The sequence below is a fragment of the Mastomys coucha genome, unplaced genomic scaffold (assembly GCF_008632895.1).
Source record: "Mastomys coucha isolate ucsf_1 unplaced genomic scaffold, UCSF_Mcou_1 pScaffold22, whole genome shotgun sequence".
Taxonomy (NCBI): Eukaryota; Metazoa; Chordata; class Mammalia; order Rodentia; family Muridae; genus Mastomys; species Mastomys coucha.
Genome location: NW_022196905.1, coordinates 67,075,157 through 67,099,104, shown reverse-complemented (window position 1 = coordinate 67,099,104; position 23,948 = coordinate 67,075,157). Strand labels below are relative to the sequence as shown.

Sequence of the window (23,948 nt, the reverse complement as noted above, 5' to 3'; positions counted from 1 at the left end):
ACGGACTGCTCTTCCGAAGGTCGCTATTTCAAATCCCAGCAACCACATGGTGGCTCACAACCACCCATCATGAGATGTGATGCCCTCTTCAGGTGTGTCTAAAGACAGCTACAGTGTACTTGTGTATAATAATAAATAAATCTTTAAAACAAACAAACAAAAAATAGATTTCACAATTCTCTTTAAAAAAAAAAAAAGAGTAAATACAACTTTAAATTGAGATTCCCCAGCTACAGTGGTAGAATTTCAGGAGCCCAGTCAGCATCCTTAGCTGGTAGCAATTGTTAGGCAACAGGTACAGATTTTCCATCCATGCAGAAAGTCCTACTGGACAATGATATTCTAGAGCAATGGTTCTCAACTGTCCTAGTGCTATGACCCTTTAATACACTTTCTCATGTTAGTGGTGAACCCCCCACCATAAAATTATTTCATTGCTACCTCATTACTATAAATTTGCTATTGTTATGAATCATAATAAAAATATCTAGTATGCAGGGTATCTTATAAGTGACCCTTAAAGGGCTTGTAACCCACAGGTTGAGAACCACTTTTCTGTACCACTGCTTCCAAGTGGTACCATGTTACCCTATGCCTATTTATATGCATACATATTTCTATGTGATAGACAGACTGTTTAGCATATCTAGTGTATAGCCTGTTCAGGAACCTACTCCTGTCACTTACTCCAGCGTGAATGTCTTTTTTTTTTTTTAAATCAGTATCAGACGAACATATTCATTCTATCGCCTAGCAATGGATATTTGGCTGATGCTGAAGTTTGACTATCACGTGACTGTCCTTGCCACTAATCTAGTTTTCTAGCCCTCTCTTACCGGTGATGTTTAGTGAGGTGGTAGCCATCATGCCAAGCACATGATGACAGTGAGCACTCAGCACTGTCATTAGCTCATGGGGCCTTCACAGATGTCCAAAAGCATGTGTCTAGTTGTTCCACCCTCCAGAGCATCCTACCTCCATCAGCCCCGTTACCACCTACATGAGGCTTTTGGAGATGTAGAGCTCCAAAGCCACATCCATTCACTCTAAGGAGGGTTGTTTCAATTTTGTTTGTTTGTGCCACCCTCCCCCAATAAACACACTCACATGTGTGCGCGCATGCGCACCCACACACACAGTGCGCGCATGCGCACCCACACACACACACACACAGTGCACGCATGCGCACCCACACACACAGTGCACGCATGCGCACCCACACACACACAGTGCACACATGCGCACCCACACACACACAGTGCGCGCATGCGCACCCACACACACAGTGCACACATATAGCCTGTTTTGTATCCAGCCTCAAGATAGCTTTATTGATCACCTCCTGGGTACCTAGCTTTCAGAAGGCACCATGTCTGTTATATGAGTGTACAATGGAACCCTTGTAGCCTAGGAGGGGAGCAGGGGACACATGGGTATCATTAGGCATAGTGCTTCCCTGGTAAGGAGGCAGAGAGTCTGCAGAAATGAAGGCAGTTGTGCGCTGATGTGTGAAGAGAATTCAAGTGCTATCAACCTGGCCCATCGGGGCTGATTGCTTTTTCTCCTTAATGGAGGCCCAAAAGGAATTCTAATCATTTTGGTGTCTTTATTTCTAAACCAACTCAGCCTCCCCTACTCGCCCCTGCAGCTCTTCTCAGCCTGCAGGACTCTACAGAGTTCGCTCTGATTCCCTGGTTTGGATCCCCATCTCCTATAAAGCGAAGAACTCTGAGCCTCTGCCCTTCACTCCATGACAGCAGAGATAGAGTAATTCTGAAGACAGCTGCTGGCTTAAAAATGACCCTGCTCAGAAGCCACTAAAAGCCTAGATACCCTGAGCCTTTGTAATCATTTACTTTTGCTGACAGACTTTAAGACACATTTGAGGCATTGCTTTGCATCTTGAGTTCTCTACTAATGGGGAAGGAAGGAAGTGATAAGCAGCTGTGTGGGAGCCTAAGTCAGTGTGGGCTTGGCCCATGGAAGGTGCATCTAGAGGGTCTACGTCCATGCTCCCAGTGCAATTGGTCCTTCATTCCTCCTCTGGCAGCTGTTCCATCCTGGCCCTTCTACATCCCAGCTCCCCCTGGAGCAAGACCTGAATGTGCTCGGAACCTGGACTTTCAGACTTTCCTGAAGACTCGATGGCTTCCTCTGCCCTCCACACTCATGGCGCCCTGCATCACAAAAGGGATGGGGAGCAGGGCATTGCTTTCACCCTTCTCTTTCTTGCCCCAGACCCATTAGCAGCCATTCTGGCCCACATCCCATCTCTGAATCAGCTATGACCAACCCACACATGAATCCACACTACCTCCAGAATAAAGTACAGAAAGCAATAGATAAAGGGCCTCATTTAGTAGAAGCTTAAATTTCAAGCATAGCAATGCTGGCTCAGGTCAATGGAGATTTACAACAGCAGGTGCAGGGGACCTTTGAGGAGGGGCAGAGAGTGATTTGTGTGCGTGTTGGGGGAGGGCAGAGGCCCGGGCACATTTGATCTGTCTGCCACTGGAAGAAAAATAAACTCTATTTGCACTTCTGTTCTTTAAAGAAACAAAAGGGTTGAAAGAAACTTTAAGCCAACCACCTTCTCGTCTATTCTTCTGATTCTCTCAAATAGATTAGAAAGTGATCCCAGGTTATTGCCCACCTCTCCTTACCCCAAAATATGGTATGGGAGACACTCCCACCCCCACCCACCCCACAGTGCACCACCTTCTCACAGAACCTTCTAACAGTCAGCTGGGTGACTCTGAGCTCATGAAACATAATGGAAAAGGAGGCTTCAAAGCAGTCTCCTGAGTGACTGAGAGCAAGAGGCTGATGGGCCAGACAGCCATTGAAACGCTTTTAACTATGGTTAGTTCTGAACATCTCATTTATCCTTTTCTATAAATGAGCAATTAGCTGTAGCACGGGGTTATATAACTATTGGGCAGGCATTCCTCTAAGGCGAGTAAGTACTCACTGAGACCTGGATAAGAACATTATCCCGGGGGTACCACATGGCTAGAAAGGACACTATGTACAGCCCCACTCTCCCCTCCCCAACTCTCTTTGCCATTTCTAAAATAAGTACAACCATATCTCCCGGGGAAAAGTTTCAGAGCACTGTTGAAACCAGCAAACAGCTTGGGCCGAGCTGAGGTTCAGAATAGAGGAGAAACTACTGCCTGGGTGGTCTTCCAAAGCTCGTTATGGCTGCAAGCCTGGGAGACCTTCCAGGTTGTCTTCCTGGTGAGGGGATCCTTGCGTTACTTCTGTTAAACCCCCACCACACTCTCCCCGTGCATGGCCTGTGATGGAGGATAGAAGGGATCTGGAGGGAAATGTTGTTCAGGATCCATCAAAGAAAATGGTCTGAAGGGTGCCCGATCCCTTGGAGACCACATGGGATCCACTCGTCCCAAATCAGGGAGGGAAATATCTGAGGAAAGAGTCTCTGGGCCTCTCTTTCTCTCCCTCTGACTCGCTGGCCTGGAACACTGATTCTGAAATTCTGCACTGAGAACATTTTCTTTATGAAATCCAGCAATGGCAAGCTCTTTCAACTCACAGAAAAGCATGGAGGCAAATCCCATCCACGGGTCTACATTCATCCTACATTATCTTCACTGTTCATTTTTTCTATTTCTATTACCTTAACACATCCCACCCTACCCCCAGAAGCCCTAAAAAGTAAGCAAGTCGTAATGAGAAGCTACCAGCTGAGCTTCATTCATAGGCATGTCATGGTGAGTCCTTTGTATAGTAGTTCCTTATGAGAGGCAGAAAGTAAAATCAACAGAATTGTCACACTGCATGGAGGTCTGGTCTCACCCAGTGCCCTACACCTGACAGATGCAGAGATCCTCCCAACGTCAGCAAACCACATGATGCTGTTCAGAGCCACCAGAAATGTTCACTCAGGTTGAAAGGGGACATATTAAAGAGTGTGAACCGCAGTTTGTAATTCAATAGAATTAGCTCAGTGACATGAAAACAAGCCACCACTTAGGATGGCTCATAGTGAGATCTGCCAGTTTGAATCCTTGGCTGTGTGGGGGCCTGAGTGCCAGCTGCCTGTAGGGATGTCAAAGTTTGTAAGCATGAGCTCTGTCTGAGGTAAGCAGTTGTGCAGGCATTTTCCTCACTTACAGAAAGTTTTGTGACTGGGGAAGGGGTCAGGTCAACACGATATGGAAGAAATCTGGCTTTGCTGTGGTACCAGTGTGACAGGTAACACATGTGACCTGAAGCTCAATGCTCACCTCAGTCTCAAACATTACTCCTCCACATGCTTTGAATAGAGAAGTCCAGATCCCTTTGCGGTGCCTTAAGATGATTTAGCAGACAGTGAACAGCTATGTGAGAGTGTATTCATAATGCTGTATCACGTGGTCTCAGTGCTTACGCAGCCACAGAACATCTTGATAACTCACTTGTATATAGTCATGTCTTCCTAGAGTCATTTTGGAGAGGTTTCTCAGAGGTATCTTGGAGGCCAGGTTTAGAAGTAGCTAGGGGTACTTCACTGTAATTATGATAGTCTGGAATTATTCTGTGGCCTAGATATTTCCTGAAGCATTGTGGGTGTCAGGGTTGGGGGCTGCCCATCGCTCAGACAGGATGGGCCACACTGGCAATTTGACTTTGTGCCCCACCAAGCCAAGCTATCTTTAAATGGCTCATTTGCTAAGGCACTTGCTGTGTGTGCATGGTGACCCGATATTTGAAGCCCTGCACTCATATGAAAGTGTCATGGGCCTGTAACCCCAGGGGTGGATGGGAAGGGTAGGTTGATCCTGGGGCTCACCATCCACCAAGGATAGCTAATACAAGGTCAGTAAGAGAAAAACTAAAATCTTAAAAAACTAAAGTGGAGCATGATAGCAGATACCTGCTATCAAGGACCTCTGGGCTCTTAGTGTGCACACATGGGAGAACACCACACACACACACACACACACACACACACACACACACACACACACAAAGAATTTTTTTGAATCTGTAAATTCTGCAGAATATTGCTGCTGGCTGTCCTTCCCTTCCACGCAGTAAAGCTGGGCAGAGAATTCTGGGCAGCCATGTGCAATTATTCCATATGCTCATCCGAATGTACAAGTCCTCCCTTGTCTACCAGCATCCCAGACGTGCCTAATAATAACAGAGTTCAGCTGTCATTTATTTCTTTAATCAGCTATTTTTAAAAGCTAAATTTGCTGGAGGCTTAGAAAGTAGTCAAACTGGTTTCAAAGATGATAGTTGGTGCATGTAAACATTTATATGGGATAGATAGATATAATGATATATGTGTGCATATACATGTGTATATATATATATATATTCATTCTAGAAAGCATAGAAATAATCCTTACTCCCAACCCCCATCCCCCTCTCTTGTTCTTGGCTCACTACTGACCTTGCTTCCTTCCCCTCCCCCTCCCCAGAGGTAGCCAATTCTCTGAGATCTATGTTTATCATTGTCTTTTCTTTTTAAAACACTTTTGTTAAATATGTGTGTATGCTTCAGAGATGTACAGTTTCGTTTTTTGTGTTGCACAGACAAACAAAATTTCTCAGCCAATTGAACTTGCTCTTCTGCAGTAGCTTTTTTTGGGGGGGTAGGGTGGGGGGTTGCTCCAACTCCCCTTGTAGCCTGCAGTTGCTCAGAAGCAGCCAGGAGCTCTTTGTTTGAAATTTCCTACAGAAAGAGTTTATCATCAGCCCAAGGAAATCAGTGCTGTTGCTTTACAGCATGTTTGGCCTGATTCTAAACATTTACCTCTAATCTCTCTGTTTTCCACATCCATTTACTCAGGAGGTGTCGTCCATGAGCCAGCACTGTGCTAGACCAGCAGAGAAGCAAAGTGAACACAGCACCCTGCTCCCATGGGAGCTTGTCTCCAACCTCCCGTCTCCTGCTCTCCACTGTTACTTGAGTGCCAATCATGGTCCAAGTGATTCAGGGCAATGGCAGGGTTCAGTGAATGAGGGCCTTTGGTACACACCAGATCCAGAGGGGAAGGTTGTGGAAGACCTTCTAGAAAGCCAGCCTTTTGGGTATCTAACTACACTCTGAGCCCCTTGTGACCTCAACATTGGTATTTCTGGCTTGAACTTTATTAGGCAACCTCATTTGCTCATACAAATGTATTATGTCATTACCATGACACCTAGGCAGCGGCCCCTGCCACACATATAGTTCCAAGACTTAGCAATGAAGGAGGAAAGTGGCCCTGTAAGGTCTGTAGCCTGACAGCCCAAATTGCAATTTTATACATGAGAGGAGCTTAAAAGCCATCCTAGATCATTAAACATGAGATTGATTACACAGATAGAATGCCTGGGTAGTATAACTGCAAGACCTCTGAAATATGTATTTTTCTCATTGATAATAAATATGTACATGACTTTATCTGTATATACATATATTTCACATATCCTTAATCAGCCTCCACATGACCACATCTCCAGAATGACTAACATTCTTTAATGTAATGGAAGCCAAGACTCCAGCCACCCCGTCTCTAAAGCTGCTTCCATTGTCTGCATAGGATTGCTGTTGGTGGAGCTGCGTGCTTCTGGAAAGTCATACTGTGCATTTCCTCAAGCCTGCTTCTGCCGATTGGACTTGTTACTAAGCTGCAAGATTTAATTAAATGTTTTCACATACTAATGAAACATAAAATTTTAGAAAGCTGTCTTTAGTGACAAACCTAATTGAATACTTTCAAAAGACTCTAAAGATGAGTCACTTTTGAACAGTGTTTTTGAAGTATGAACAAGGCAACTGCAAACGGTTTGGAGAGTGGGGTAAGACTTTAAAATCCAGAAGAATTCCACCATCCAACAACTATGGGTTTCTTTAGCTTATAGTCCACTTTAAGTGGACTACATTGTAGTCAGACATAGTAGTTTGTGACAAAAGACTTCTGTGCCTCAGGCAATATGTAAAACAAGGACATTGAAAGATTAGCGAGTGTGCCAGCTAGATTTTAATTTAAAACAAAATTACAATTGTATATATATGGGCAGGCAGACATATGGATATAAATATCTGATATAAATATTTGGGCACATGGATATGGACATGTGTGTGTATACATTTGTATTGGGTGGATGTATGTAGATATGTGTTCATACATGCTTGTATTTGGGTACATATGGGTGGATATGTATGTGTGAGAAATTGGTCCTCATGATTCCCATTTTGAGCAATCTCCCATTCTCCTGGCCATTCTAAGGATGCTTGGAGATATGAGGTTCATGCTGTCTTTTGCCTTGCCTGTTTCTTGGGATCTCCCTCCTGGGGCTTGTTTTCTACAGTTCAGACTTCTAGAAGATTTCAGATGCCATGTCACTTTCAAAGCTTATTTGGTTTTCATTTTGTTAACTTGTTTTTTATTTACCAAGAATTATAGTGAGAGCCCCAAGAAAAGAGGCCACTTTAAAAAGCAATCATTTCAAAGGAGAGAAAAGGGAGTGTCAGCCTGCTGGATGGATGAGGGGGCCCATGACCTCTCGGTGCTCTGACCTCTTTGGCCCTGTCAGACCTGAGATGACCTTTCCTCTGACTGACTCCCAGAGACAGCCCCTGCTGGTTAGAGCCTGCTGAGCATCAATGGCTGGGATGCAAACTAGAAAGTAAGCTAGGTGTTCAAAACTCCAGGGCAGTACAAAGATGAAGAGAACTGCTTAGACCTGAAAGTCTTTTGATCAGGCTGAATGTATATTTTTGGCTCTCACATTTCCCAGATAGATTTCAAGAGCCCGGCAAAATTTTAGACCTCTAAGGAGAATCATATCAGCAAACAGGGAGCAGTTTCAGATCCAGTTCTACCCAGGCCTCTTCTCTTCAGCATGCCTAATTACACTAAGTCCCTATGCCTTATGTTTGATCATCGTAAGTGGGTGTGCACACAGGTGTGCAAGTGTATGTTGAAGAACTTACATAAGGACCACTTTAGCACCAGCCATGATTGGCCCAACCTCCAATCTGAGGTGCTTCAGCTTCTTGAATACCTGAAGAATAAGGGCAAACATGTGAAAGCCAGTAGCTTATGAAAAAGTGTTTCAAGAACCAGGGAGCTTGAAGCACGATCCCTGGGAAAACTAGAGAGAATTTGGCTATGCCATACAAGGAGTGGTGCAGGATTTCAGCTATCCCAGGAGAATACTAAACCCTCTAAGCCTCCGTCCATTTGAACAGTGTTATGGCTGGACTAGGCCATCATTGCTGGGTTTATGGCTCTGGAAACCACTGTTCTCCCCTCGCTGAATGGGAGAGGCTTGAGTAAGTGAGAAGGGTGGGAGGAGAGCTGCGGGAGGGGCACCAACACAGGAGCTTTGTGTGGCTACTCCAAGGAGTAACGAGACCCTGCCCAAGGGACCACAGACCTCTGCGGAAAGACATTGCGGAGCCATGAGTCATCCTCCATCTTAGAAGAACACAGTGGTGCCCTCGGGGTTTGGGAGCCTCCCTTATCAAGAGGTGGGCGTCTGAAGGGCACAGACCATGCTCAGCTACAGGTTGGCATCAGCCTAGTTTATTATCTATTTAACTAAGGGGTTGACATGAGAGTTGCCTGGAATTGTACACGCTGTTATCAAGTGAGCTGGCTTAATGGATCAGACTGTCCAGGGAGTGTTAGAAGTAACTGAATATGGCACCCGACAGAGCACAGATTCAGAGAAGGCTGTGCAGCAGGCCTGGGAAAGACTCACACTTTGTGTGGCCAAAAAGGAAGGACCTGGGTCTAGCTGCAAACCATCCAATATCTACTTCTGGGACAGGCCCAGGTCTCCCCAATAAGAAAGGCACTTACACTTCCATTGTGAAAGAATTTCTGTAGTCTAAGGATGAGCTAATTGTATCTTTAATTTTTCACTCACTCACATGGTCTTAACATGAATGGAAGCATGCAGGGTCTGGTAAGCCACCTTTGGAGCAGCATGGCACAAGCTTGGCTCCTATCCTTGTCACTGGTTGCCGGGGTGACCTGTGTTACTTTTCAGTGGCTCACTTGCTCCATCCTCCAAGTGAGAATGGTAATAATGTCTACCTGGCTACCACATTGGCGTTCTGTGAGATTAAATGTGCTCTCATGAGTGATCTGCTTAGTGTGGCTACCAGTGAGAGTGAGCATCAGAGAGCATAAAAACTGCTCTTAACCCAGGCAGTGGTGGTGGTGATGATAATAATAATGGAAAATAAGATAAAAGGCGTTTTTCTGCTTGTTTGTTTGTTTTACCTTATTTGGAAAGATAAGATGTGTGCAACTTCTGCTAAGTGTAAGCCTTAGTGAAAATTAAGGAAATTATGAAAAGTGTCTGAAGACTGATTAGAAGTGATTCCCCTTTGACTGTCTGCAGAGCACATGTATCCAGGGATACAGGGAAGCTGGAGAGGGTTAGTAGTTTAGCAGAAGTTACCCTGGGGGAGTGGCTTGAACAGTAGACATAATTGACTTTGTCTCCGGTCCAGCAGTTTCTGTTGTTCTGTTGGGTTCATTGAGTTTAGCAGTAACCCATACACACTTTTGTTAAACAGCCTGTTCTGTAGTTGACCTCAACCCATGTGATTTCACAGCTGTATTTTTCAACTTTGATGCATAATGCTCAAGTTCCTCAAATAGTCTAGACTTTATAGTAAATAATCTTCAATCTAGATGACTTCATACTAAACTCCAGCTAATGGAGAAATGGCTTTCTCTGGATTCTTTCCCCAAATTAAAATAGGCCATGTGGAAAACTAAATGATGTTTTTCGTTCTATAGAGCATGAGTTTTTAAACATAAAGTATTAGTCTACTAGCTAGTCTTTTAAAAGAATTAAAACACATTTCATCCCTGGGCAGTGATGGCATATGCCTTTAATCCTAGCATTCAGGAGGCAGAGACAAATATATCTCTGAGTTTAAAGCCAGCCTGGCCTACAGAGTGAGTTCCAGGTCAGCCAGGGCTACACTAAGGATGTTTCTCCTTGTCCTTATGCCATCATTTCTTAACAAGGTAATGAATAATTTAAAATGATATATTAGATAGATGATAGATAGATAGATAGATAGATAGATAGATAGATAGATAGATAATTCCTGGCATAATTTTATGTAAAGGACCCTCACTCATGATTGAAAACCCACATCCTTGGCCTTCCTTGCTTTGTTGAGACATACAAGCTGTGTTGTCTTGGTTAGAGCTACAGTGCCAATGGCAGGCAGGGTGTGAGGCCATCTCTGCATCCCAGTGTTTCCTAGCTTTGAACCTTTTCAGGATTCAGGGAGAAGTTATACGCATGTGTCTCGGGAAACTACACATTCTCCCCTTTCCACAACGTTTGGGATGAAACTCTTTTGAAGGAGTTTGTGTGGACTCCTGGTTTCTCTCCATCAACTTCCTCCTACCCCAAGCCCCACCCCTCCCACCTTGGAGTCCTCCATGCACACAAAGTCTACTGAACACAAAGAGGCTTTCTCACACTGGTCTTTACCGCTATGCTGGTTAGGTGTGGATTGTCCCCAGTGGTTCCTGTGCTGTAAGATCAATCCCTAGGGTGCTGATATGACAGGGTGGTAGAACCATACAGAGGTGAGACCCACTGGGAGGTGAGCAGGTCACCATACTCCCCAGAAGGGAGCAGTTATGATTCTGCAACAAAGAGGTTCTAAAAGAGTGAGTTGTGAAAAGAGTAAGACGGCCCTCTCCTTTACCCTCGCTTCTCATTTCACCCTGTGATCTCCCCCTCACACATTGCCTTGTCACCATGCCATAGTGCAGCAGTGCCAAGAGAGTACCCTCGCTTCTCCTTTCACCCTGTGATCTCCCCCTCACACATTGCCTCGTCACCATGCCATAGTGCAGCAATGCCAAGAGAGTACCCTTGCTTCTCATCTTACCCTGTGATCTCCTCCTCACACATTGCCTCGTCACCATGCCATAGTGCAGCAGTGCCAAGAGAGGCTTCTCACCAGAGGCTAAATGCATCTTGGGTTTGAGCCTCTAAGAGTATAATAATGGAAACTTCTTATCTTTACAAGGCACTCCACCTCTAGTATTTTATTATAACAAAACTGGTGTGACCTTATGTATTAGTTACTTTCCTGCTGCTGTGATAAAATCCCATGGCCAAAAGCAACTTAGGGAGGAAGGGGTTTGTTTGGCTTATAGTTACTAAGGGAGGAAGAACAGGGATGGTGTCTTGAATGGGAAGCTAGCTGGTCACATTTTCATCAAGATAGCTTCCCCTCCCAGTGACATCCTTTTTTTGGGGGGGCTGGGTTTTGGGTTTTTTGGAGACAGAGTTTCTCTGTATAGCCTTGGCTGTCCTGGAACTCATTCTGTAGACCAGGCTAGTCTCGAACTCAGAAATCTACCAGTTTCTGCCTCCCAAGTGCTGGGAGTAAAGGTGTGTGCCACCACCGCCCAGCTCCCAGTAACATACTTTCTCCAGCAAGGCTCTGTATCTTGAAAGTTTCATATTTACCCCAAGCAGTGCCATGAATAGAAGGCCAGTTGTTCAAATACCTAAGCCTATGGGGGACATTTGTCATCCATACCACCATGACACAGTTCAGTGTTTTGTTATGTTTTGTTTTAATAGCAACAAGTCAGATATTTTTGGAAACCAAGAAACATTTTTTAGGTAATTCTGTCCACCTCTGAGAGTTATTACATACAGTGTCACATACTAATTAAGAGTATGGGCTCAGCCATTCACATACTACCTCTCTCTGTGGATGCATCTGGGGTCCTTTGAATACTTTTATGTATGCCAGATACATTCCTGTCCAGTCTAGACTTGTTTGACTCTACCTCTCCCTCCCAAAAATGATTTCCTTGATCTCAACCTTGACAAATATCTCCTTATATCATAGGCATTAGGATAGCTATAGTTAAGAAGACAGATATTAGGAAAGGTTGACAAGGATATGGAGGAACTGAAACCCCCGGGGTGTTGATGGGGATGTAAGTCACTAGGGAAGCAGCGTAGATCTGGCGTTCTTCAGAGAAATGAAAGTGCATGTCCACACGAAAACATTTCCACGCAAAACCACCAGCATTATCCTGATAACTGAGAGACAGAAACGACCTAGATGTCTGACACCTGAGAAACTGCCTTTGGTAGTCTGGATACCTGAGCATACACATGAATTGTAGTGTATTTGCTTATACGGATAAGCAAATCACTATAGCCAGGCAGTAAACAGAAATGAAATAGTGGTGTGTGCTACAGCCTGAATGAGCCTAAAAACAAGGCAAATCCAGGAAGCCAGTTGCAAAGGGCCATGTGTTCTATGGCATATCTAGATGAAATGTCTAGTCAGTGGATCCATACAGAGAGCAGACTGGTGATTGCCAGGGGAAGAATTGTAAGTGCTTGTTGGATGATTTGGGGTTCCTGTTGGAGTCTTCCGTCAGATGAGGCGTCTGAAGGAAGGCAGCTTTGTTGTCTGCAGGTCTTAGGAGATGGCACTGTCTCAGCTGGATCTGTGACTGCAGGCACTGTCCCTTTCTTTTGTGTGGATAAACCTGTAGGGTGATTACAAGAGGAGCAGAACCCCAGCAGGAGGATGTCTGCATAGGGTGAATAGCAAATGTTAAGCCTGCAGTGGTTTTCTTGGGAACACATCATGGTGTGGTGTTATGATCCTAGAAAAGCAAGGATGTGTGAGGGATTTAGTCCTGGAAGGAATCCTTGGCTGAAGAAGAAAATATCATGTTAATTATACACTGATTGGCAGCTGGTGCTCAGGCCTCCTGCACCCTTAGAATGGCAGTAGAGGCCATCACTCAGAATTATCCCATAAGGGAAGAGAAAGCAGGCTTTGTTTCTGTGAATATGTGGTGCTCAACACTTCTAGCCTGCCAGTGGGAAGGCCCAACAACTGCTACAGCCAACTGAAGTTCAGACAGGAAGAGATGTGGCAGCGACAGACAGAAAGGCAGGAGTACCAGGTGGATAGCAGAGCATACAGCACTACCAATCCTGCAGGAGAGGCCATGGCAGTGCCTACTCACAGGAGTACCTAATCCTGCATGCCAGCGTCCTCATGCTTTGCAGGGGAGAGACTGTACCTGTGACTTCAGAAGGGTCACATGAGAGGTGAAGAGTTGACATGCAAGGTGTACCTAAGAATTGAGGATAAATGTTCTCAGTATGTCTGTATTTTATGAACCTCTGTCTAATCCTTAATCATTTCTCTTCCAAATGGATGCCTAACAGAAAAGTAGTCAGTGATTGATGCTTTATTATTATTATTATTATCATTATCATCATCATCATCATCATTATTGCTATCATCATCATTATTACTACTACTATTATTGTTGTTGTGATTATTATTATTATTATTATTATTATTATTATTATTATTATTATTATCAGCTTAAGCTGCTTCCCTTTTAATGGTCCTGGCACCTTGTTTGGCATGGCCAACTGCTTTGAATCTGGGATGCCCATCCTAGCTGGTGTGGCTCTGCCATCTCCCTCCATCTTGCCATCAGACCTACTGGAAACTGTCAGTGGAGTCCAGACAAAGGCTCCATCCCAGCATGCACAACTATGCTCCTTTGTGTTCCTCTTGGTTTCCCAAGGCTGTGTCTGTGGGTCGAAGCCCGCAGGGAGCCTGTTTCCCTGTAAAGCCTCTGCAGGCTGTGACTCGGGTCAGAGGCTGTGGTGCCAGGCAATTCCAAGTCCCAGTCCAGACAAGAGCATTCACACTCCTTGTGTCCCATTACTCATGGGTGATCAAAACGCCCAGGGGAAATAGGGCTAAAGGAATTCCAGACTGTTACACTGAGCTCACGCTGTCAAAAAGGAAAACTTAGTTTAAGGATTTGCTCATTTATGAAAATATCTCTGGATTGTTTCAGGCTGTGATTCTGCAATCAACTTGACGTTGCCCAAATCCCAAATTGCTGTGAATGATGTCTTCATGGCTCTCCGGGAGATCGCTGGAGCTAGGAATCTCATGAGACAGTTTAAGTCTGTGTATGTTCCTGGAAATAATACCCATCAGGTGAGTGTGCATGCCTTCAGTACCTGTCTGTCTGCTGTGTTTTAGGATTCTGAGGCCACGGCCATAAGGCAGTTTCCCCTCAGCCCCTGTAGAGTAAGGACTTCATTCTGAATAGACTCCCAAGTTCCCTCTTATTGGAGCATTTGGGCTCCACTAAGTCTGAAAGTGTCTCAGTTCATTTGGGCTCAGACAATGTAGCTGATGAAAAGTAGATTGGAAATCACCAGTTCATAGCCATGGGTCTGTCTCAGCTATAGACTATAGCCCAAGGCAAGGTGCTTCCTTAGGTCCCCGCTGCCATTCATTCCCGGTGAGAGACTGGCTGAACATAGCCCTAGTTTTATTCCTCTAGCAGGTCATCAACATGATAAGCAATGATAAAGCAAGCATTTGTCAGACTGTGGGAAGGAAGTTTGTGACAAGGGAAATAACTGTTAGTAAAATTGCCCTGCAGCTTTCTAAGGACAATGGGAGAACCTACACTGTTCTCTTGCCTCTCTGCCCTGGGTCTAGAGGTCCTGCAGCACCAATCTCCTTCCTTGTGCCTTCTCCACTGCTAGGACATGCATGTTCTGTGAGTCACTCGCTCATTTCCCAGCTGGCATTGGAGGCACCTCTTACTTCATCTTTATCCGCTCCCCTTAGCTCAGTGGTGGCTCATATGTGAAGTGAACATGATTTGTTAAAGAAGTGATCAAAGTTCTGGAAGAAGCAGAGGAGTGAGATCTGGACTGGATGTCCAGAAGTCCCAAGGAGCCAGGACTTATCTCATCAGGACAGTATGGGAAATGGGGACAAGGAGGCTATTGCTAAAAGACAGGGAGGCTCCTGATTGGAAGAACATAGCATGTGACCAGAAGCAGCCTCTCCTGCTCACGGTATTCCTTGCACTTGCCCATTCTGGGTGGGCAGACAGGCAGCTTAGTAGATGTTAGAACCTGGGTTCACAGCCCAGCTATGCCTCTTACTGTGTGTGGTTGGGCAAGTCACTTTACCTCTCTGTGGCCAATTCTTCCTCTGTAAGAAGGACACTCTCTCACAAAGATGCCCTAAGAATTTGGAGAGTTAATACCAGTCCAATTCTTGTGATAGCCTCAGACTTACTGTGTGGGGACATGTGGCAATAACATCGGGAAAAATAAAGAGCTACCCAGAAAAGCGACATTTTGAGGTCAAAATATTACTCTGAGCTGTTTCCTCCTGTTACCAAATAACACTAAGGCCTTTCTTGTGGGCTCCTAAAAGTAGCATGGGCCTATGACACTATCTATCTGGTGCCTAAAGAGTATACTGACTACACTGGCTCTATAGTCATAGACCTCTAACTCCAGCCTGCTGAGGACAGAACATGATCTTTTAGGAAAGTCAGTGCAAACATTTGTGTGTGTGGTAAATTGGGGTTTGGGAGTTATCCCTGTAGACCAGAAGCCTTTCAGGTATCTGGTCCCAGGTCTTCATACCCTCCCACTTCTCACTGTATCTTTCCTAGCCCCCAACCCCCCATGGCACCATGTTTGATGAGCCTCAGGCCTCAGCCACAGCATCAGGAGAACATTAGCAATGTCTCAGGGGAAGAAGCTCACAGGCCTTTCTAGTCAAGTGTCCTCCACCTCCAGAATGATGACAGTTGTTGTTGCATAAGTCCAGAGGCTCTGGAACCAATGAAGCCCAGATGTGAGCCTTCTTCCATGGCCCTGGTGGCTGAATGAGAGTGTCTAGAACCTCTGTGCCCAAGGAGGCTCAATTCATCTCATGCCTGGGAAACAAGGCTCTCTGAGGAGTCTCTGGGCCCCATCTCCATTGTCAGCACTCCCTAGCTCTAGCCAACAGCTCCGCATTCTAAGTCAAGCTCTGTTCTCCCTCCTAATTGTGTTAATAACAACCCAAACCCAGACCTGCTCGACTGCCTTTGGGGAGGAAATAAAATAGCACAGGACAGAACTAAACTGAGGACCAGAAAGCTTGATATTGCCCAAAGACACTTCTAACTGTGGTGTGATTTCCAGGAACTTCCTTAGTAAGCCATTTCTTCATAGTGTCATTGAAAAGATTTCATTCAATGTTTTAAAGGAACAGTTTGCTTCTGAATGGAAGGAACAATGGATGGATGGATAGATTAACAGATAAACTGAAATACTTTTTAATCTTCAAACAATTCCCTTTAAGGAGATAAAAGGAGAAAAAAATCATAGTATTACAAAAAAAAAAAAACAAAACAAAATAAACGAGGTGTAAAATTGCCACATAAAGCCAGCAGTGTTTCAAACAGATGTTTTCCTATGCAGTGTTGGATTGAAGCAAGCTGGACATCCTCTGTGAGCTGTTTTCCTAAGATGTCAGTGCATGGAACCTGTGTAGAAAGAAGCAGGACCAAGGGCTTCTGGCTCCACCATCCAGCAGAGCAAAGTCCCCCTTGATGGGATGGGGCCGGGTGCCGGGTTAGGTCTCCTTGGCAACAGATACCTAACTAATGTCAGAAATCACTGTGCACCTGGCCTCTTCCTCGGGAGCTCAGCTCAGGCTTGCAGACACAGCCACACCTTGTCTCTACACAGAACTTATCAGGGATGCACACAGGTATTTTGTTTTTCATAGCTTCTTTGAGCCCTTTTGTTCTTAAAAACATACTGCAGTAGACACAAAGTCCCATCCCTAACCAAGAAGCTATGATTCCAATTTTTTATACTCATTTTTATTATATTTATAGTTTTATTTATCTTTATATATTTATATTCTATTATACTCACTTTTAAATTTTTTATTATTTTTAGTTTTTATTCCCCAATTGGTATAAAAGCAGATATATTCATATACCAAATGTTATTCTGACCTCAATGTACTTTTTTCCATCTGATATTTTTAAAAATGATGGCATTTTTCATAGGACCCTAGTCATAACATGGGTGCCGTGCATTCTGGGCCTAGCGTCAAGGCTAGTTCTGTGGTACTAGCCTGCCCAGAACCAGAAGATAGTCAGTGAAGCAGCGGCCACTTCCCTTCCCTGGGACAGTCCTTGTGAGCACCATGAGGCATGGTGCCGTCCACACAGTGATCTGGGAGCTGTTTGACTTGGTACTGAGGTTTCTCATGGCTTAGGAACCTCATACCCTGTAGGGGCTATTTTCTCAGCCATAACTCCACAGCCCCAGCACTCCTCAAAGGGACACTCCCAATTATTATTCAAGAATTGTCAGACTTGGAGAAGCCCAAAGCTCTAGCTGTCTATCAAATATTTGTCGTTCTCCCAGCCTAGAGCAGTGTACCATGCAGGGGTCATTTCTGCCATTAGTAGTCTTGCCCGTCTCCTAGTTTGACATTCTTTCTTTATCAGGTTGCCAAGGAAACAAAGCTGGAAAGTTAAGCAAAAGTCAAATTCCTATGCAGAGGGCACAAAGGGTTTAATAACCCTCTGCCCACACAGGCAAGTGAAGAAAGAGTGAGATTACTGCTTCATCTCAGTCCTCAGTGTGTCCATGGCTGAGATGATGCTGTGTGTTCTTGAACCCTATTTCCTTTACCCCCTGAGAACAAGCAAATGCACATGGTCTAGAGTCCCTTGCAGGTAACTGTGGACCTGTGGCTGGTAAATTATGGGTGGAAACAATACATTCTCATGCAGGGCAGTAATGTCTTTCTGTACATCCTGCCCCATCTCTCTTTGGCCTGTACTCAGATGAGGCTGCCGTCTCCAGTACAGGGTTGCAACGCCCTGGGGATACTGAACTCACTCACTGTGAGGTCTCTGAGTGAGGAGATTGCCAAACACAGACCCCACCCTATCTGGGGAGCTCTCAGGAGTTGGGACAGAAGCAAAGCATGAATGACAGAAGTGGGGACCTGCTTAATACTGAAGCAGCCTGCACAGCTGCTCTTCTCTGTAACTCCTTGTGACCCTAAGAAGGATATGGTGGCACTCCAGAGAAGCCCCATCTCTCACCTTCTGCTGCTCCTTGCCTGAGAAGAGCATGATGCCTCACAAAGTACAACGTTCTATGACAGCCAAAGCTGCTTACTCCAGGCACATGAACTCACCTGAGTGGCTAGGTGGAAGGAGGCAAGTTCTCATCAGCAAAGCCCATGTTGGGAGTCTTGAAATATGCTTTCCAGGGACATGAAGTACAAGCACTGCTTTCTACCCGAAACAGTCCTCCCAAAATTATCTTCTTTACACACTCAGGCCTTAGTTCTTTTGTACTTTATATAAGCAATTTGGGAGTTTTCCTATCTGTTATTTATATAGCAATGCTTATGAACAAATTTTTTAAATAATCGATGCTTCTATTACTTACTAGGATTGGTTAGAAGTAAAAGTGGGAAAAAGAAGAACGTTATAAGTGACTTCTACTGGAAAGATAATATGTTGGATCTCACAACAAAGATCTGGAAGTCAGCCTAAAGTGAGAGAGAGTCTGTTAGCAGTAGAGAGAGCCCGAGGTAGAGCAAGTCACTGCTGGTTCCTTCTGCCTCACCAACCCCTCCCCTCATCCCTTAGCAGAGCACAGGCCAGCCCCACACTACTGCATCCAGGATAAAAAGACACATCTCTACCTCAGTACCAAGTCACATCTCTAAAATGACACACTGGGTCCAAAGCATTGTCATGTGAAAGTGGAATGGTTGCAGCACATGAGATTCACGTTCCAAGAGTGTGTCGGACAGTAGAGAAAGACATGTGACCCTTCTGGATGTATGGCTGTCTTGTACTTTCAATTATGGTCTATTTCCACATTCTAAATAATTGCCAACTCCTTACCCTAAATTAATGAGATTTTTTTTTTTAACCTTCCCCTGTAACACGGGGGAATCACAAAGGCTCAAGCATGAATATGGTGCCTTCAAACCTCTGCTACAAGGGAGCCCAGCCCAGCTAGTGCTAAGTCTTATAAGCCCAGCAGAAAGGAGACCAGGGAGAGAAAAGAGGGGGAAGGGAATGGAGAGACAGACCCATCCATGAGCAGCCATCCTTGCCCTAAACCCTCTATGCCTCCTACCAATCCCCTAACCCATGCTAGGATCTCTAGAGTACTGAGAACAATCCTGGCACCCCTGGCACACCGAGCCTTGGAGAGAAGAACACAGTGTAGTGCTTCGGCTTGAGGTCAGAACAGCCCTGACCAGGTCTGAGCCCTCCCCTGAACCACTGCCCTTCCCTTCTGTGCTAGGCAGACTCTATGATGGCAACAGCGGTACTGCACTTTGTATGGGTCATAGAGTATGATTTTTCTCTCTCTCTTTATGTGACAGCCTGTATGTATTTCTCAGTTGCTCTGGGTGAAGTTGCTTTACATAGCCAGTTTTATATAAACCAAGCAAACACATATTAGGTCTTCAAAGGAAGTAATGGTCTTTCTGTCTTATATTCCCTCATGCTCTCTATTGCCATTTCATTCTATTGCAAGTAGCAGTGATCTGGAGATTGGTGGCTTAAACATACAAGATTATTTTTCCTGTGAGTGGTCCTTGCTAAACTGTGCTGTGGTTATCACAGTTCTGTAGGCCTCAGCACAGCTTCTCCTGTCTGCTCTGTGGCCTTGTGAAGACAAGGAATAGCTTTGTCTTCCAAGGTAGCTGCTGCAGCTCCAGGCATTGCTCCCATGTTCTATGCAGCACAACAGAGGAACCGGAAAAGAAGGATGTTTCCCTCTTAAAAAGCATGTTTCTGAAAGCCCCACCTCATCCTTCTGCTTCTGTCTCATTGCCCAGAAACTGGAAGTGTAGATGCTCACAGTTGTGTAGCAACCAGGAGGAGGATCAGTTGATAATATGCTTGGCTGAAAACTGAGTCTACTACAGTAATGATAAAATATGACAGTCAACTTGGTTGGATTAATGAGCATTCTGCGTTAATGAGACACACCTATGGCTGTGTCCATGGGGGCTTTTCTAAAGATTAGCTAAGAAGTAGTTGGGAAGACCCACCTGAGTGTTGGTGGCACAGTCCTGTCGACTGAGGTCCCAGGTGGAATAAAGTGGGGGAGGGGAAGCCAGCTGAGGGCCCCCAGGTGCCACCCCTGTTTCTCACTGACACCATGTGCCCCTCTGCCCTGCACAGTGGGCTAGATCACCAGAGTCAACCTTTCCTCCCAGAAGTTGCTTCTAGTCAGGTCTTTGGTCACAGCAAAAGAAAACACAACTAATTTCCTCACTGAAGAAGAACCCATGTCCTTTCAGATGACAGCACTGATGAGGTAGTTGAGTGCTGGCCAGTGAACTCTCCTGAGGGAAGGGCTTTAAAGATTCATCATCCAAGAAAGGAAATATTGAGAAGGGCCCTGAGGGTGGATGAGCAAGCTCTCCAGGCCATTTACTTGTCTCTAAAACCAAAGGCCTTTTTTTAATTTACTTAAAATGTTTATTGAATCATTATACCAAATTTATTAATTTGGAAAATGTAGAAAGAAAAGAAAACAAATACTTGCAATGTCCTGAGCCCAGGGTTAACATTTTAGTGTGCTCCCCCCAGTCTTATTTCCATGCATGAATAATTTATTAACTTTCAATGAGCAAAAAGGGATCTGTTTGTATTGATGGTTTGCTTTAGAAAAACAGAAAGCAACAAGCACAGTAGTTCGCCTTCCTCTCCCAGCCTGGCGCCGCCCTTTGGTAACTGCTGCAGATAGGTGTGTATATCACAGCTCGCTTTTCCATACTCAGCAGCTGCACACTGTCATGTTCTCCCTGCCACTTTCTATAATGGCCAGCCTGTCACACACATTTCTCACCTCACACTGTTCACTCACATGCCAGGCTGCACCCTGTTTTCAGCCCCGTCACCACAGACCCTCCCTTGTCATGTTCTCAACATTCCTCCCTATAGATGTTCCTCACTTAGAACATCCCCCTGCTGTGGGCACTTGAGTACCTGTGGTGGTTTGGATAGCAATAGCCCCCATAGATTCATAGATCTGAATGGTCTATGATAGATCATAGATCATCAAGGGCCAGGTGTTACACCCCCTACTGACAGCGATAAGGAGGAGTGCTCTGGTTGGAGGAAGTGTCTCTCTAGAGGTGGGTTTTGGGGTTTGGAGTACCCACTCCAGGACACTGTGTGTGTGTGTGTGTGTGTGTGTGTGTGTGTGTGTGTGTGTGTGTGTGTGTGTGTTGTCCTGCTGCTTGTAGATCCAGATGTAGAACTCTCAGATACCAAGTCAATTTGCATGCTACCGTGCTTTCTAACCATGATAGTAATGGACTAAACCTCCGAGACTGTAAACAAGTCCCAGTGAAATGCCTTCTTATAAGAGTTACCATGGTCATGGTGTCTCTTCACAGTAATGGAACAGTGACTAAGACAGTAGTTTCTAATGTCTCCTCACTTCAAACAATAAATGGCTCTTTTTGAATGGATTTCCATGCATGAACATAACCAAAAATGAACTGCTAGGAGTGGAATTGCCATGTGAGATGCAGTTTGAGCCTTGGTAAGTCTTACCAAATTACATTCTGCATTGATTAACACAGTTTCCTCCCTACCCAGCCTGAGAGTGCCTGCTACCCCATGACAAAGTCAAATGTATGTGTTTCCAGAAATTTTCAGGTTTTTTTTTCAGTCTGTGTCTTTAATAACTTATCTTGGTTAGGTGACTCACAAGGTGCCTGTAAGTCCAGGGAGTCATACACACACCCCACCTTGACCTCTGAAGGCACATACACATAAATAATATAAACCTTTTAAAGAAAGCTATCTTGATGTAACTTTACTCTGATTTCCTCTAGTTATAGCAAGGTTGGCTGGTACTTTGTCTCTCCTTTATCAATATTCCTCCCAGTGTTCACCCAGCATGATCATTAATCATGAAGTTTCTCCGTGTACAATGGTCTCACCAGTAAGTATCAAGAAACTGGGATCCTTCACTGAGCAAACATAGCCCTCCCAGATGTATGGTGAGACATGATGTTGATAGTCTATACATTGCTGCATTTCCAGAATATTTTAAGGGACTTAGAATATGGAAAAGTAACCAAGGGTTCCTCTAAGAAAAGCAAAAACAAGCTAGAGATGAGGTCAGCACACTGACAAACCTGTAACCATGGCTACAGCATGTTGTGTTTATCTATGTAAAGAGCTACACAGAGCTTAAGATGAGCTGCCTCTCAGCAGTGCCCTGCTAGAGCCTGGCTTCCCTGGAGTGATATGGACCAGGCACTGTGGGGAGGGGGGACATCACGTGTGCCTTTGCACTGAACACCCCACATGCACTGCCAGATGAGTTTGGGGCAGCAGAGACAACAATGAGTCAGGAAGGAAGGTGGTCCAGTCTGTGGGAAAAGAAGACTCAGGAAAGACTTTCCAGCAACTCAGGAAAGAGGTCAGTAAGACAGCCGCCTCCAGACAGACCTAAATATGGGCCTGTAGGGTATTTAGGTCACAGAAAAGAAAAGTGCTTAGCAGCATCCGTCAAAGCAGAAGTGTCATAATCTAACATCACCCTTATTCAACAGAGATGCCTATGGTGCTCTGTGACCCGGTTCCCACCTTGACCTGGGTCAGATTCCTTTTATCATCTTAGCTTTTCTGACATAGTCATCATGGAGCTGAGCTCTGTGGGAAGGAGGGATGAGCTTGGATGTTGACAGTCATTGCAAATAAACATTCACATTCCTAGTGGAAGGGATGAGTCTTAGAATGTTTAGAGACCATCTATTTGTTTATATCAAATGACAAGACTTTGCTTCCTACCATCCTTCCTACATAAAATTGCCACTTTAAATCTAGATTGAGCATTACTGTGACCATAGCTCTGGTGAGGAACATTTAGTTGTAGAAAAAAGTAGAGAGGCAGGGCTGTATTAGAGCATTGAATGAGTACAAGCTGGAATCTATGTGGTATTAAACAATGTTTAAAAGATACAAAGTATCCTTTTAAAGGATTAAAAAGTATCCTTTTAAAAAGGGTGGAGAAGTAGGGAGTTGGAGGCAAATGTGAAAGAACTTAAGGGGACGAGTTAGGATAAGTATGATCAAAATGCATTGTATGAAATTCACAAAAAAATTAATAAAAATATTTTTAGTCTCAAGATTGTTTATTTTTTTTAAAGATTTATTATTTACATAAGTACACTGTAGCTTTCTTCTGACACACCAGAAAAGGGTGTCAGATCTCACCACCATGTGGTTGCTGGGATTTGAACTTAGGACCTTTGGAAGAGCAGTCAGTGCTCTTACCCGTTGAGCCATCTCGCCAGCCCAAGATTGTTTATTTTTAAGTTATTTTTCCATATTCTAATCTTTTCCATAATCGTGCACATACAGTCATAGCCCATTGCTCAGTATCAAACTGAACTTGCCTTACTGCCTTGGATGTCGATAAAACTGTCTCCAGACACAGCAAACAAGTGTGTTTATTCACAGCACAGTGTTCTGTCTTTCCAGGCATCCTATAAGCCACTGTTGAAGCAGGTTGTGGAGGAAATATTTAATCCTGAGAAGCCAGATCCCATTGACATTGAACATATGTCCTCAGGCCTCACTGATCTCCTTAAGACTGGATTCAGCATGTTCATGAAGGTAAGGACCCACAAGAAGGTTGTGCTGAGTGTTCATTGAAGGTAAGGTTCCATGAAAGGGTCATCCTGAGGGTCACATGTCCCTTTGCTGAGCATGGGAATGCTGGCACATCCTTAACCCTGCTGGGAGACAATGGTATACAATCAAAACAATCTTTCCTGACCATTTGGTGGTGTGCAGCCTGAGCTCACAGCCTCCTTCACCTTCTTTTTGACCTGGGTCTTATGATCTTTCCCTAACAACACATATACCCTAAGTGAGGTCACAAGGCATCCTTAAGAGCACCACTGGAAACTGTTTACACTCAGGATTTGTTTGTTATCCACATGAACATATATACTACTTACTGTTCACCAGAACTTACTCTGCAGGATAGTGAGCAACACTGCGTACTCCTAGTATCATCCCAAGACTCATTTAGAGATGCTTTTT

The 23,948-nt window shown here is 44.6% G+C and overlaps 1 protein-coding gene across 1 annotated transcript in view; it reads left to right on the top strand.

Annotated features, from left to right (window-relative positions):
- Scfd2 (sec1 family domain containing 2) overlaps positions 1 to 23,948 on the top strand; it is a 314,253-nt gene that overhangs the window by 269,497 nt on the left and 20,808 nt on the right. The window contains exons 6-7 of the mRNA XM_031342730.1: positions 13,860 to 14,005; positions 23,382 to 23,516. Coding sequence (XP_031198590.1) covers positions 13,860 to 14,005; positions 23,382 to 23,516 — 281 coding nt within the window. The remainder of the gene's footprint in view (positions 1 to 13,859; positions 14,006 to 23,381; positions 23,517 to 23,948) is intronic.